Consider the following 16559-nt stretch of genomic DNA (forward strand, 5'->3'; position numbering starts at 1 on the left):
GGTCCTGGAGATCTCTATGCTGTCTTTCAAAGACAAAACTTATCTCTTCTTATCGCTGTAAAAGCCTGAGCTGTTTATTGTCAGATTCCATTCAGATTCTCAGAAGACTTGCCCAGTTATGTTTTGCCCCAGTGACTCCTTACTGGAATCTGGTGCACTTATGTACACTTGAAGTACATATAACGTTACTTGTGAACTTGTGCCTCTTCCTAGAGCTTTAACTACTCACTGGATGTAAAAAGCAAACTGATGATCACAAATAGATTCTCTCCTGCACATTTGTGTACTTTGTTTTGAGTGGACCGCATACTGAATGCTGAAGTCAGATAATGTGAAAATGGAATCATCTAAGAACCTGAGGATACAAACACTTAATTTTTTCTTCATATCACACAAAACAACCTGTTTAGTTTTCACACCATCAGCTGTTCATTTTGGACAGGATATAGAAAACAATATACATGAACAGAAGCCAAGGAGATTTAACAGAGGGCCAGGAAAGCTGGAAAGGCCAATGGTGTTGCTGTCCTTCTCCATGTGTGATTCTTATTGTCCTGGGACACACTTGAGTTTATATAAGGTCAAGGGCTATTTGCTTGAAGGGTGTCAATTCAGAAATGGAAACCATGTGATACTTAAATGACAGCAGTGATCCCACTTGACCCAGTGGTTCCTATTCCATTTGCACTTTGAAAGAGATAAAACATAGTCTGTTTTAAGTTACAAGGAGCTTATTTATCTTGGAGTTGGAGGTAAATGCTCATTGTATTTTTATCAGCTAATTTTAAGGCCAATGCTTCACGTGAATCTAAGCACATGGATACATGAAGGTAGGAGTAAATATAATATAAATATATGCTACACAAATTTCAGTGAAATGTTGTTTTGTGGTAATAGTTTAAACACTTTAATTGTCATCTGCACACTCAGTAAGTGGATTTGCAAAAGTTTAGAAATTACGAGAAAAGTCTTGTCCTGCTTACTTGGCACTGAAGGAAGGGATTTTACCACTGGCTTGCAGGAACAGAAGCAGCCTATTAGCAAAGCAAAGTCTATAGATACATTTTCAGAGCACAAACTCAAAAAACTCAAAGCAAAAGCCATAGAATGAAAGGAATAGCAGTGTAAGCTCTTTGTGTACTAATACTGCAAAGAGATGAGCGTTCCTCCCTGAAGTATAGTGAATACAGGAACCTCTGAAGTAATTGAGCTAGGGGGAAAAAACAAAACAACAACCTGATTCCTCTGAAGCCATGGCTTGACAGGTAAGTCAAGCTATAAAAGGGAACCAATTGATTTTTCTCAAGTTTTCTAAGTCTTCAGTGGTTGCTAGTGGAGAATGAGTTGTTCCTGCATGCTCTTTTGGTTCTAGTAACACAGCTGCCCTAACAACATATGAGATTTCTCAAAGTACATGAAACAAAGAAATAACATTTTCTTGGGCTCATCCTATCTTCTTTCTGTGGTATCAAAGGATCTCTTCTATTTTGGAGTATTTAATACTTTAGTTATTTTTATAATGAATGGCTTGCTCATGTAGAAGAAATCCATGTTGTTATTGTCTGTTAGCTAATCGCTGATCTTTTAAGAAAGCTGATCTTATAAGTGAGCTATGCAATTCTATGTCTTGGAAGTGGCATGTCAAGAAAGTATTTTAAGTAGCACAAGCACCACAGTCATCTTGTCGCATAATGCAGTAATACCACAGCAGCCTCCTACATGGTCCTCTGAAAACAGATTTAGAGTTGAGCATTCTGTTCTACAACTAGTATCTTGGAGGCTCCCAACTAACTGCATCCAGCAGCTGGAAACAAAATAGAAACTCTCAATGGCAGCAGCCTGAAGACCTTATCTATTCTCTATAGACTTGATTGTTCTGTGTTTGAAAACTGCTCGTTCATCACTGAGTGCTTCAAATTGCAAAAATACACTCAAATATTTTATATGAGCCTCTCCAGGCTACAAAGAAGTTGAGCTACAGGTTTAAAAATTGCAAAGCTAACTTTGTTTGTGTTGTACTTAATTCCACCAAAAAGAGCACTAGAAAAAGAGCAGACGGGTTGTTGCTACACTAGCAACTAATATTAGCTCTGCTGCATGAGGAATTACTGGGAGTTATCCAGCAATAGTTTGAGCTGTGCCAATGGAAAGTCAGGAGTTCAAGTATGTACAGATCTTTCATAGCTGTCACTCTTCTTCAGAGTAAATTGTTTATCTCTGGGCCAAAGCTGTAACTACTTCAAGAAAGGATGGTTGAACTGTGTTTTACATAGTAAATGCTGAGAAATGGCTTGCTCTGAACCTGTACAAGGCCGTGTGTGGTGTTCAGGCATTCTTTCTTAAAATACTACTGAGAAGAAGTATGCCATAATTAGGTGCTTCCTCTTGAGTGCAGATGCATTATGGTGGGTTGTCTATTTAGTAATGCTTCACGGAGTAAGAAAATGCAGCATTTCCAAGTAACTTCTACAGTGTTTTAATTTCTATAGACTTCCCATGTGTTTTGTTGTTTTGTGTTGTGTTTGTTTTTTTTTTTTTTTTTACATTTGTTTAGCTATTTATACACCATGTGTGCTTATGCACTTTTTGTCACTGCATGTGGAAAAGCATTGGAATCTTCAGGCTTTAGGGTGTTTAAGAAATCGGGTCTAACAAAGTTGTAAGGCCATGCAGCTCCACTGAGACACCTGATATTTAAAGGAAGCATTCCTAACATAACTGTGTTGTATCTTCCTCATGATGAAACTGGGTCTCACAGCTGCACATGGTGCTGGTTTGTTTTAGCTAGCAGAGTGGTTTGCTACAGCTGTTCTGTTGGACAGCTGGTATGCAACCGCATGCAGCCCAGCTCAGTCAAACACAGCACAACTGCACAGTGTAATGGAAGAGTAAACAGCACTAAAACTCCTGCTAAATAAATGCAAAATGTTGATCTTGTCCTAGCTATGTGAGAGGCAACCTTAACAATAAGAAGGCATACAGAATGAAAAACTCATCCTCTTTTTCTGTTCTCCAATATAGCTCTCCTCCCTGCTTATTTCCTGCATCACTACAGAACAGTGTTTGCTCCCCAGAGATGAACTTTGGCTGCTGCAGAGGCTGCGATGCAGCTCTTTACAGTGATTCACCCTTCTCTCTTCCACTGAGGTCTTCTAGTGTTTTCCAGCTTCTCTCCTCCCAATTGCCGTTTGATGCACAAAACAGATGTGTATTTAGGGTTTTGTTATATAGTCTTACAACTGAACTTGTTGATTACTATTTAGCTCAGAAAACTAATTACACAATCTGTGCAATATGCTAGTTCTTATACTGTTAATAATCATCACCAAAAAAAATGGCAATGCAGAGCTGCAGCACAGAAAAAATTAAAACCTCACTGCAAACAATTGAGAGGACCTACCTGCAAAAGCAGGTACCTAGGACCTACCTGTGAAAGCAAATGGCCTTTTCCCTCCTATGGGGCTAAGATCTGACACATCGTTTGGTGACTTACAAAGAGCTTAAAGAATCTTTATTTCGTGCTGCTATCTCATAAATCTGAGCAATGAAGTTGAAGCGGTTCTAAAAGCCTTAGGCACATCTGAATTTGAGAGGAGGAGGGGAGAATTAGTTCTCAAAGGGCCAGAAGTAATCAGGAGCCATGGCCAGTGACACTTAGAATAAGGCTGGAGCTGCAGTTTAGCCACAGTGCCGTTATGAGATTGCCTCCGTTGTTAAATTAGTGCCTCGCTTTATCATTACATGTTGAGCAGTGATACAGATCTTGACACATAATTTTAATAATAGCTTGTAAGTGTCAGTGATAATGTAATCTGTTTAACAATGAGCCTAAAGATTATCCAGAAGAGAGCATATTATGCCCTGTTAAAACAGCTAATCTGCATAAAACTTGTGACAAGCCGGACCTTTTCAGTGTTTAATAAACTGGCTGAATATTCATTTTTAAGGCACTGTCCAAATTGGTTTGGTCACAGATGACTATTTAAAGCCCATTCCAAAGCTGCCAAATACACCAGGGAAATAAGACGAGAACACAAAAAAACCTACACGACAACAAACCATCCCCCATAAAAACAACAAAAGACCGCCTCTAGCTAAATGCCCACATGATTAACATCAGCAATAATGGGTCTAATTCTAGTGAAACAGGATGACATTTGTTTCATGTACTCACTGGCCACTTCTATACAGGATTGGTGCCGGGCAAAGAAGAAACTCCGATTCCACCTTTTTTGGCTTTTCATCTGCATAACAAATCACATGAGGTTAATTTACTTCACTGTTAAAATGAGACAGTGATGCCTACATGTGCTATGAAGTCCAAACCAGTGCCCAGCTTGTGTGCCCATATTACACTGGTTGCCTGATGTATGTCAGCTCACGCTCTTTTAAAGATGTTTTTCTATTTTCAAGGCCTCTTTTAAATTTAATAAGAATAAGAACATAATTTAGGATTTCCCAATATATGAGAAATGAATGTTTGCTTCCAATTAACATAAATCCTGTGCGTGGCAGTCAATGATTGTTCCATCAGCTGTGGCTGTAGTCCTTTTCTCCAGTGCTTCTCATGTTTTTGGGAAGTGTCAGCATTTGCAAATGTCATTATGCTTACAAAGCATCTACTCATAAAACTGTGTGTCCAATATTGCATTCTCTTTCTGCAACCATGAAAAGGAGAGGAGAAAAAGAACCCCCATCCCTACAGTTGGGTGGCAGAAGACAGCAGTGAGCATTCAGGGTGTCCTTCATACGTAGAGTGCTCCAAAAGATGAAAAGGAGTCAAAGAGGGAAAAAAACTGCCAGCAGTGCATATGGTATTTGCTGAAGGGAGCTCCCATACTTCCAGTATTTGGTAAACTGTGGAAAAAGTCCATCCCTGCCCAAAGAATCATCCTCTCAACTTCCTATGGTAGAACTATTAATTTCTGTATTAGAACTGTACATGTAAGCATGGGCTATTTCCTGTCCTAGGGGAAGAGGGGAGATGAATGATCTGTGAGATAAATGTGGAGATGACTCTGTCCTGCATGTAAGGAGAAGGCAGACATGCAAGCAGTTCGGGGGCAGCTAAAGGAGGAGCTGGTAGCATAAATGAGCTTTTCTCGTGTACCATAATCTGCACTGACTGCTTGGCCTAGATCTGGGGCTAGTTGTGAGGTGGGGAAGAGGGATTAGCACATTGCCATATGTTTTTGTCTTAATGGTATGTTTCATAGATTATTTTTCTATCCCACAGCTACATTTGGCAGGTTTCCTTTCCAGCATTTGGTAACAGTTCTTTATAAATGCAGAAAGAGAACCATGCCAAATGTATCTTTTAAAACATGAGGAACTGACAAAATAGGGGTTTGCTCTGGTCTCAAAGTAGAGCCTAGGCTACCAGTAAGGGAAACTTGCAAGCATGTCCTCTATTATGACCTCAAATGGTGAGAACTCCACTGAGAGCACATGTGTTTTTCCACATCCCTTTTCTTGGGACTACTTCCTAGTAGTGCTCAGAGCCCCTCCTACCATTTGTCTCCTTCAGTCTCTACAGAGACAAAAAATCTTGGAACCCTGTTGAGAGAGCTTGTGTATCAAAGGCAAAGAAGCACATCAGCCTTCCTTATTTCCTTCCTATACTGTTCTGTAAACATTTGCTGTTGTCCATTGCTGAAGACAAGACAAGAAGCTGGGTATGTTATGGCAGGCCTTTGGCAATACCCCATATTGCAAGTTGTTTTATGCTGCAACATGTAATAATACATCACTATGCCTATTCTCCTCCTTTCATGGGTGTCAGCACACCCTTTCCTGAAGCCAAGAAAAGAAAAAGCAGCTTGAAGATCTAATTGGAACTCATCCCACCAAATGCTAGCAAATATTTGAGGGCTTCATCCTGTCCAAGCATAGCTATTCCTACTATGGCAAAGCAGACATGCACGTGTTGAACAGCTATAAATGACTACATGATCAGATAATCAGAGAAATTAAAGTCAGGAAACAACTTGGAAAGGTCATTTAAAGAAGGCAATGTGAACAATATATGTCAGTAACATTCATCTAAGCTGTTAAAAAGGTAACCTATTCCAGAAACTGACTCTCACTATAAACGTTTCTCACTGACCTAATAACATCTACACTAGATCATGTGCAAGTTTTAAGCCTGATGCCTCTTGTTCTCTTCTCAGGGGATTTGGAGAGCCCACCATAATATCTATTACTACAAAAATAACGTGATTTGGATAATAATTTTGGACAGACTGGAGCTGTAGAAAAGTGAACTGCTTGTGACTAAATACAAGTCAGAAGGAAGCCAGAAATAGAACTGGGGGAGCCCTGAAGACTTGCAAACCAGCCACCTAAACTGAGTGTAAGCTGTAATTATCTTAAGGTCATGTTACTGGTGTCTCACCTGCTGATTCTAAATAGCGTGAAATTAATTTTTTCCACCTAGAAGTAAATCTGTTTTTCTACTTCTCCAAGGAAGAAAGGTACACTAGGATAACAAATATACAACTAAACTAATTTTTTCACATTTCAAATTACAGTTCTATAAAGCTAATATGAAAATATCAATAAGCAAGCCTTAGTTTAATACATGGAACAAAGGTGACAGTTTTAATTGAAACTGAGGAGAAGCTTATAAAAGCAGGATTGATTTACACAGATTGCCTTTATCCAGAACTGTGCTATTTTCTTATTCTAATAGAATGTCTTTAACAGGCAGGAGAGATTGGAAGAAAATGTACTGGAAACACATGCTGAATAAGACAAGAATTTAAGACAAGCTAATATAAAAATCAGACATCAGGTAGAGGGAGAAAATGTGACTTTTTTTCTACAGGTGCTTTTTTTTAATCTTTTTTTTTTTTTTTCCAGTCTGGCATGATTCTAAGGCTTAATGCTTAGAGCAACAACTTGAATGTAATTCTACTGGCTGTCCACTTTAGTTTCTGGATATCAAAAATGGTAAAGGTTTCTGTTAATGGTGCTTTTTCACCACCATCTCCCTGTTGCTAGTTTAAGGAACAGAGAGAAGCAGAATGGGACTAATCCAGATTCCTGCCTAACATTTCCTTTGCCCTGCCTCATCAGAAGTTAATGCATTGAAAAACACAGGACCAATGCCTAAAAATTTTGCCTACAAAGGAGATCTCCAAAAATATTCTTAATCAGATAAGAAAATGCTTTGCATTCTGTCTTTTTTTTTATTGTTGTTGTTTGTTTGTTTTGCTTTTCTTAGGAGCTCTTGGAGCCCTACACTCAGAAAACAAATTTCCCCACTGACAATATTTCAACAGAGAAAGAGCTAAGGATTGCAAAATCTGACCAAGGGTCAATTGTAAATACAACAGAAAAAACACTGAGTAGAAATCATTTCCATTTTTATAGTGCCTATAAAAGTTGCCATGGTCACTTTGTCTGAAACTCAATTCCATTCCACATTCTAGGAAACTACTATCCATCTGGGGATCTGGATTTGGTCTCCTGGAGGAGACTACTATTGCTCAAGGCACTAAGCAGATGGAAAATGTCCCAGTACAGGGATAAAACACTACCAATCATAGTTGTTGTTCCAGGAAGAGCATTCTGTGTCATGAAGTGGCACCCATGCCCTGCCAAATTCCTGTGACAATCTATTAGCTATACCTCTTGTATACTGGATGATGTGGGTGGAGATGCTTCAGGACAATTTAGGTGTACCTTGGATAAGCTTGACTTCTGGAATCATCACAAGGGCCTTTCTTGACCACAGTCATCTTACAGGAAGGGACATTTGGTCAGCATGCTTTGTGGCTGTGTTTTTTCATAGGTACATTAGGAGCTAAATGATTACCACCACATTATTCCATACAACTGCTAGTCACAGCTAATGGTAACTGGTAGCAAATTCAAATCACTGAACAAGATGCAAACAACACACATCCTCTTACCAGTCCTCAGAGCTTTCCTATTTTTCTTCCTTCCTTCCTTCCATGCCTTTGTTTAGATTTTCTTTAAATGAGGCAAAAAGAAGGAAAAAATAATAATCACTTAGAAATGATCTAACTTTATATTTCCCACTAACTCCAATACTTACGAATGGTAGTTCCATTCACTTGATAAGTACAAGTAACACCATCAGTTCTCCCACCAAGGGTTAAGCCACTTCCTCTAAGAACAACTTGGAACTCCTCTGGAGGGGAAAAGAAAACAACAAACACAGCCATTCAGTGCATAGCAACTTAGAAGATAATTTAAATACGGTTAGCAATAAATTAAGCTCAGCATAAAAAGTTATCTTAAGTTCAAAACCTTACTAATTAATTCCTGATACTTAACTACATAGTTAAGTCATTAAGGGAAAAATAAACAATTGTTCCCTCAGTTGATTCTGACTAGCAGCAGGAGCTGTTAGTGAATTCCCTCTATCTCAGTTGCATGTGAGGAAAGAAAGCTGGGTATTTATTTGCAAGAAACTCCAGATTTTGACTGGGCTTGTTTGAAGCTCCAGAAGAGAACATTTCTACTCAGAAATGCTTCTCTGGGAGTTGCGTAAGAGCCATGCTATTTGTGACCATATAATCTTGCAGAGGAGAAGGGACAACTTTGTTTACTAAAGCAGCTAACTTCATTGAGATGAGCCACGTTTCTAAAATACATCCAAATAGACAGATTTTGCAACTACCTTATTTTGATTGGTTTCAGAGTGTTTGAATTGTGAAACTAGGAAGAAGAAAAGCACTTATAATTTTGTGTAGCTTTTCTACATAAGAAATGCCACCTTGCTGCACCTGAACAGTCAAATGGTTTACTGCTCACGTTAACGCATTCAGAGCACTATAAATATTCTCAGGCATTTATATGGACTTACATTATCAGGATTTCCAGAGTTTAACTTGATGATCATAGGTTAAGAACTGGAGTGTCACAAATGTATCACTGCTTTAAGTATTAGAATTGCAAAGCATGACTAATTGCACACATCACACAACGGGAAATAGGTGTCTCAAAGCTGTTCCTATGTATGATTTAAGTTATAGGAGCAGCCCTTAGTAGACAGCTCCTGAGAAAAAAAGAGTCAAATAAAGGATCTGATTTTTGTCTTAAAAAGGCCTCAAGGAATTTCAGGAGAGATGTCCCTCTTCTAGATGACCTGGGTGACTTCCCTTTGGGTAAAATGTGGACAACAGTCCTATATTTATTTATTTGTTTGTTTATTTTGGAGAACTTACCTCCCACACAGACACTGGATGGTTCCAAATATAAAATCTCAGTACATGATTGCTTCAACACCTGTTGAAAAAGAGGAAATAGTAAGAAATTTCAGAATGCTGTTTCAGTGAGGAATATTATTTTAAATCAAGTGATTGTACCTAGAAGATGCTTGTGCACAGCTACAGATTTGGTTTGCACATGCCTGACTTTGTAGGACATTTCCTTGAACCACGTAAAACTTTTGCATGTTTGCACAGTCAGATCTACTAAGAGTTCATAAGACTTGGATCAGTTTGTTAAACCTGGGATACTCTTCAAAACAACAGTAATGTCTGACTTTTGGCCTCAAATTTTCTGTCCAGTTTCCTAACTTAATTTTCCATGGAACCAAATCCTAAGTATTATGCCAAAGTTAGTCACAGGGAACCTGATCCAGAATCCAGCCCAGTCAAAAGGAGTCTTCCAACAAGCTGTGGGTCAGGCCAAGTGCACGTTATTCCAAGTGCTGGCACCCTGCCCTACGTAGAGCAGAGCAGGAATGCATGATTTTCCTGACTAAACAGAGCTCTGTGGAATGATTTTCTTTAACTGCTGCGTTAGAGAAGCAAAGCAGGCAGCCTAACCAGTTATGGAGGTAGTCCTCCAACAGGCAGGAGCAAAAAATATTCCTACAGATAACGCAGAAATACAGAGGATGAAATGCAAGGCACTTGTGGGCATGGTGGTGATGGGTTGACTGTTGGACTAGATGATCTTAGCAGTCTTTTCCAATCTTAATGAGTCTATCATTATAAGAAGAGGGACAAATTGGAATGATTTGTACTTCAAAAGGTGGTCTTAGACACTGTCCTTAATTCTAAGTCATAATGTGTAAAAGTCATAACAGCATTTATCCCTAATGCAGATGAGAAAAATCACTTGAAAATTGTAGGGTTAAACAAGTGAAAACAATATGCATCTTTACTGCCCTCTTCCTATGCATGATCATGTGTGATTTTTCTAAAAGGCTATTAATTTCCTTTAATAGAACTTCTGTGTAGTATTTAAATAGCTTGGCCTGTAGTATATGATATTTTTAGCAGTCATTCATATATACATATATAAAATATAATACTACATGGAATCAATTCAAGGTCAAGTTTGTAGCATAACATCCTGTTCCTGTCCCCTCTCTACCTCCATTTGCTTTCAGAGTCTGGCTCAGAACTAGGCACAGACTGTCAGTAAATCTAACTGTCCTAGTTCAGTGCAACTCCAGCAGTTTATATTAGCTGAAGATCTCAACTCTTGCTTCCAAAAAAGGACTTCACTTTTTGACTGTTATTTCAGGGTAGAGAACAGGCCTACTCTAGAGAGAAGGAAAAAAAAAGTCCATTGTACAGAACAAAACAAAATAAAAGAAGGAATAAAGCACTTGATTCCTTCATTGTAAAAACACGTTCTGGTATTTCTTTTAAGACTGAGCAGTCCCATTTAAATCAGTGACACTTTGGATTTGCTTTAATATGAAGATTCAGACATCAGCAATACCAAGGCTCATAGAAAGTATTTTTTTTCACACTTCAGAGTAGCATTAGAACCACATGAACAAACTTTTCAAGTGATCTTGTCCCCATTTGCTCAGTGTCTGATGAGTGAGGGCTGTGTTACAGAGGGGAGGGGACTGGAACAATGACACTCCATCTGTTTGTCCTTGGGAAGTGCTATTGTAACCCCACCATATTTATATTGATTTTCCAGCACTATTTCCAGATGTGACACAAGCAGGCAAACAACCAATTTGGGCAAGCTCAGCTCCATCTGAACTTAGGAATGAGCAGTGAAAAATAAAAGCTGCATCTGACATTAAATACGGCTTAGAATTCACAAACGACATTCACAAGCAAAAGGGAATAATTCAGAATGTCTACATGTCCCCATAGCACCATGAAATTTCAGTTGTTACATATAGAAGTGATGTTTGTGGTAAGAGCAAAGAAAAATTTAAAAAAAAAAAGGTTTTTCAATGCTTTTCTTAAAAAATACATAATTGCTTTGATATTAATTTTCCTCATTTAAGCAATTGTCATTCATTGCCCTCACTTGTCTTGAGAAGGCTGTGCTCAAACACCTTCAGTCTCTTAGCAAGGTTAAAAATCTAACATTTTTGTGTTCCAAACTAAGCTCACACAAGGAAGACAACTGCATGAGGAGACTGAGTTTTCTTTTTCTGAGTTACTTAAAGTGTGGTTTATCTTTATGGTCCATACATAATAGGGAAGCTGCTATTAAAATCTGACCCATTATCTCAGGAAACCTTCCCTTCAGCAGCAGTATTAAGTAACCTTAAGAAGCAAAAATGAAAGAAATGCAGAGGTTAATTGGATGTAGCCAACTCAGAAGCATGTAGATAGCCTTTTCCTTGGACTTTCCTGGGTTCTTCCAAGTGCTCCCTCAAAGCAAAATTTGGACAAGATGGATAAAGTGAATCCAAAACATAATTCATGCTAATCCTATGCATCTTACCAAGTCTAATTAGTTTGGAAACGTTCTGCTCACAGCTATTACAATGGAGAACATAAAAATGTTCTCAAATGTGGTAATCAACACTTCCTCACATCTAACAGGATTTAGAGAACTTTGTGGGTTTGGTGTTTGCTTGTTTTCAGATTTTTTTTCCTATTCTAAAATAACTTTAACCTATCTTGCTGTGGAAACCTGGACTGCAAAGTTAGCAAGACTGAAAAGAACTCTTCACAAATCTTTATAATGCTCCCTCTTCTCTGAATCATGACAATCAAAGGGAAGGATTTGGCACTGCAAATTCATTAATTAGAAACTTATTACCCACAGGAAGAGCTGAAATCATGACTAAATAAGGCTATTCTTGCATGGGATACTTAAGCACTCTGCTGACATACAGTAAATTCAAATAAGAATTTTTCAAACAAAAAGAAAATACATTTCCTCTTTTGAAAGGGTCATTTGTAAATCACTTGCAAGACTGCTCAATTCCACCTGCAAGCCAACTCTTATGCTCTTTAACTGCACCTGTACCTTCAGGCATGAGTGCTCAACTGAAGGCAGTGGGGATGAGATCATGCTAATGCTTAGTAAGTCACTTGCTGAATAAAGGCTTTCATGTCCCATGCAGATAATGATCTTCCTTCTACACTAGTGCCTCAGTATTTGCATGCATGCAGTTGTCAGAGCTCTTCATCCTACAATTTTGCTCTCACATCCTGTTTACTAATGGCAGCTAAGGGCACATCCAAATGAACTGTTTAGCTTCTGAACAGGCTAATTGGCATTCAAGTTTTCATATGAAGTCTTGCATGGTCCAGCTAGCACCTATCTCCACCTTCACCTTTCAGAGGTTTAGATGCCACAGCTTTGTGTTCAGGGAAAGTTCAGCCTTTTTCATATATATATATAAATATATGTGAATGTTTCTTTGAACAGTCCTAAAAAGCCCAGCTCCTCTATCCACTTCTCAGACTGGGACAACTTTTCACCTAACAAATTGCCAACCAAGCAATCTGAGTGTTAATCCGTACTTAAAAAATGGTATCTATATGTGTGGGTGCCTGGTTCCTGTGCATTCCCTACTAGAAGGTTCCTGAAGGCTCACATCAACTGCACCTTACAAAGAAGTGGTTTAGCACTTGATTCAATTAGAGATGCTTAACAGAAATGCTGTCAGTTTCTGACCAGTACATGTCCAATCAAAATAGAGAATTGTGTTTTGTTAGAATTATTTAAGCTGTCAAAAAAATACATCTACACATATCACTGCATTAGCATAGAAAAAGCATGCATCCCTACAATAAATTATAAAAGCCAGCCAAGCAACAAGATGGAATAAGTCACACCAGTGCTTACAGGCTTTGCAGATTCCATCTCTGTTTATAATTCTTGCTTTGCCGTAGATCTTGCCTCTGCTTTATGCAACATTTATTCCCATACAAAGCCTGACTTCTGCACCTTCCTTGGTCTCTTTAACGTGTCACGTGCTGGGCTCTGCTTTTGCTCACTTTTCACCCTCACTGCTGCCTCTGAAAGTTCAGAGAATTTAAACTGTACAGCTCCTGCAGCTCTGTAAGTATTTTGCCTACCATGTACTGGGAACATACTGCAGAACAGAGCTGTACCATGCGGCACAGTGTTATAAGCAGGCTACAACAACTTTCCCTTCCAGCACTTTAATGAATTTCATGTTCCAAGAAATTGTGAAAACAATGCACTAGTAACAAGCCATGAGCAACCCAACTGTACGTTGACAATTAATAAAATATGCTAAGTGTCAATTCATTTCACAGCATCATTCCATTTTCCTTAGCCCCGGTCTGCAGTTCAAAAGTTTTTGGCAGTGAACAGCACCATAAATCATAACTCTTGTGGCATCTGTTCCTCCCCAGAACTGAAAGCAGAGATTAGGGACTGGGGCAGGTCAACAGCACAGCTGGATGTTTTACTGAACCACCACAACTGTTTTTAAGTCTATCTGTTCTGAAACCAGATAACAGTGTATATACATGTATATGGACATACAAGTTACAGCTACCTGGTTAGAAGACCAGTATGGCCATGAACTGTTGGAGGAAGCTTTTTGACAATTTTGATCACACTCAGCAGACTAATTACCTTGAACAAATGATTCCCAAAGTCATCCGTGTCCTTCACTGCCTACAGTTCCATGTCAAACATGCATCTCTTTGTTTACATCATTGCTCTCTGGATCCCAACCCTAAATCAGTTTGGCTTGACTCCTTACAGGGAAGGCAATGCAGTTCTGTGAACTGCATGTGTTGTAATAAAATGAATGCATCTAATTTTCTTTTCCAGAGTTAAGTTTTGAAGAGGGAAAACATTCACCTTTTAAAAGCAATCCCATTTGCTAAATTCATGTAGGGCAAGTCATGTGAAATATATGCTGACAGTGCAACACAATCATTTCCACAATCAGTGTGCAAAACTCTACTCACTGCAATATTAGCTCCTGCTCTTTGCACTTCAAGCTTGGAGCCTAGAGCACTTCCTGTTGCTATCCTGACAGCCAGGCTCATTACAAAATGTATGCTGCACAGAAAGATGACAAAGGAGCACTACAAAAGCTCTGACTGCCTGCTTACCAGCATATTCAAAATAGTAGCTTTTCTTGATGTTATCACCCCTCTAATTTCCACTCTCTCTTACACCATTTTCCCTATGGGTGCCCTAAACACAATGCACAGTGGACAAAATAGAACCAATAGGGAGAAAAGCAGCACTAGGACCATGGCAGACTACAAGCAGAATTAAAACTAGGAAAGCTGCACTCAAGAGTTTGACATAGAGCAGATGTGCTTTTCTTCATAGAATTCACCAAGTACATCTTGCGGTTAACTGTGACACCTACATCAGGAAAGGATGCGCCTCTCTCACTTCCACCCTCATTCAAGATAGAGTGGTAAATACACAGTGCTAGTCAACCACCCACCACCCTGTCATTGTTTTACTGTAGAATAAAGAGAATTACTTAAAATATGCTGAAGAAAAGGGAGACAGGTGAGGAAGGGGGGTAATGCAGAATAAAACTTGCGAACAGCATCTGTGAGGAGCCATGAAAACAAAATAGCATTGAAAACTAACTGTAACATTACTAGTCTCAGTGGGATTTAGGCAGGCAGGCAAAGTTTTTGGTCATCAACTTTAACACTCAGGTTGAGATGGTTGCTTGCCAATTAGTGCCTGTACCTTTTGTTTTCCATTAACTGTTAATTAGGGAATGTCATACACCTGGTGCTTGGAGAGCAGCAGGCAAGAAAAAAAGTAGTTAGTAGGCAGGCACCATTTGGTGTAAGTGCGTGCATAAACAAGGTTAGAAATGCTGGGTTACAGCTGCATGAACTGCCTGGGACTGTAGAGCACTGTGCTTGAGTTACTCTTTCTTGGGTAAGTTAATACCTTCTTGAGTGTCGTCCCAGTTTAGAGCTGTAAAAGAAAAACCTTAGGTGAATTTGTAACACAGTGTTGTCCTATTGTTTGGTTTAGTCATTTTCCAGCTAGGCCTGGTTAAAGCCTGGCCAGAGTGAGTCTAGGGGAGCCAATTAGCATGGAGTTCACAGAAGTGGTTAGTTCAGCTCTGAAAATAACTTTGTTTCATTTGTTCTGATTGGTGTATTAAGACTATGCCTAACCCATGTTTCCATGTGTTTTTATTTTTATATGAGTCATTTAAGTGTCTCGTTGGAAACTTTTTTTCTCTCCCATGTTTCTAAAACATTTTTCCACTACTGCTGAGGCAGTGAAAATGAATTGAAAGTTAAGCAGAAGGTGCTTAAGTGTAGCAGAGGACTAACTTGCTATTTTTCTTCTGAAGATTGAAATGCTGACTGTTGGTAGCTCGGTAATTGTCATGCCATGCTAATTAAGTCTTACAGCATGCAGAAGTGAATCAAGGCGGTAAAAGCTCAGGCTGTATGTTTGCTGGTGTTGTTACAGATTTCCTTCTCATCTACAAGTTGTTTCTCTTTTTAACTGAGTAACAGTCGTTGCCCCTTTATACTGCAATGTGGTTAGACTTTAAAGCTAAAGGCCGGGAGTAGATCATGAGAGCAAATGAATATATGTAGATCCTTTGACTGCACTGATTCCAGATGAGTAACCTTAATCATGTTCAAGATCTATGGGTCAGAAGCATGCTCCTGAAGTTTCATGCATTCCCTGCTCTTAGGCAGACTAGACTCTCCATGCACTCCTTGAGGTCCACTGCCTGTCTCCAATGTTAAATCTGGAACTGTTTCAGATAGTATTCAGTGGCCCCATGTCTTCACAGACTGAATTTAATTTAAAAGAAGAGTTAAGAGTTAAACCAAGGTCATAGAATCATGGAATAACTGGGTTGGAAGGGACCTCAAAGTTCATCTGGTTCCAACCCCTTTCCATAGGCAGGGGTAGCTCTGCCAGATCAGGCTGCTCGTAGCCCTTGGAACATCTCCAGAGATGGGACATCCACAATTTCTCCTGTAGGATCAATATGCAAAATGAAATTCCAATACCAAATCTATAAGATTGTGCCACATCTCCTATCAGTACTGTGCTGAATCAAGCTATATATTCCCTCCCTCCTTTCTCTCCCAGTGCAGATTTCTTTTGACAAAGCCACCAGGCACCAGTACCATCCCACCCTAGATGGAAGTCAATCTATTTGAGATAACTTGAAACAAATGCTTTCATAGGAAACACCATTTTGATGCTTCCATCCAACAAAGCAATGGCAAAGCAACCGAAGCAGTTATGTGCATAATGGGGATATACTTCTGCCTGGTGCCAAACATCTGTGCTCTTAAGTACAGCTGGCTGCCAATTTCAGCCTACTTCCTGACACTGCCTTAGACAAAGCGCAACAGGAAAGGAGG

At 39.2% G+C, this 16559-nt stretch overlaps 1 protein-coding gene across 1 annotated transcript in view; it reads right to left on the bottom strand.

The window, feature by feature from the left end:
- ANTXR2 (ANTXR cell adhesion molecule 2) overlaps positions 1–16559 on the bottom strand; it is a 96549-nt gene that overhangs the window by 62901 nt on the left and 17089 nt on the right. Inside the window, exons 8-10 of the mRNA XM_015861775.3 lie at positions 9198–9258; positions 8063–8158; positions 4175–4244 (exon numbers count right to left, since the gene is read on the bottom strand). Coding sequence (XP_015717261.1) covers positions 4175–4244; positions 8063–8158; positions 9198–9258 — 227 coding nt within the window. The remainder of the gene's footprint in view (positions 1–4174; positions 4245–8062; positions 8159–9197; positions 9259–16559) is intronic.

Source organism: Coturnix japonica, chromosome 4 (genome assembly GCF_054131305.1).
Source record: "Coturnix japonica strain WE chromosome 4, WE-NBRP24, whole genome shotgun sequence".
In the NCBI taxonomy this organism is placed as follows: Eukaryota; Metazoa; Chordata; class Aves; order Galliformes; family Phasianidae; genus Coturnix; species Coturnix japonica.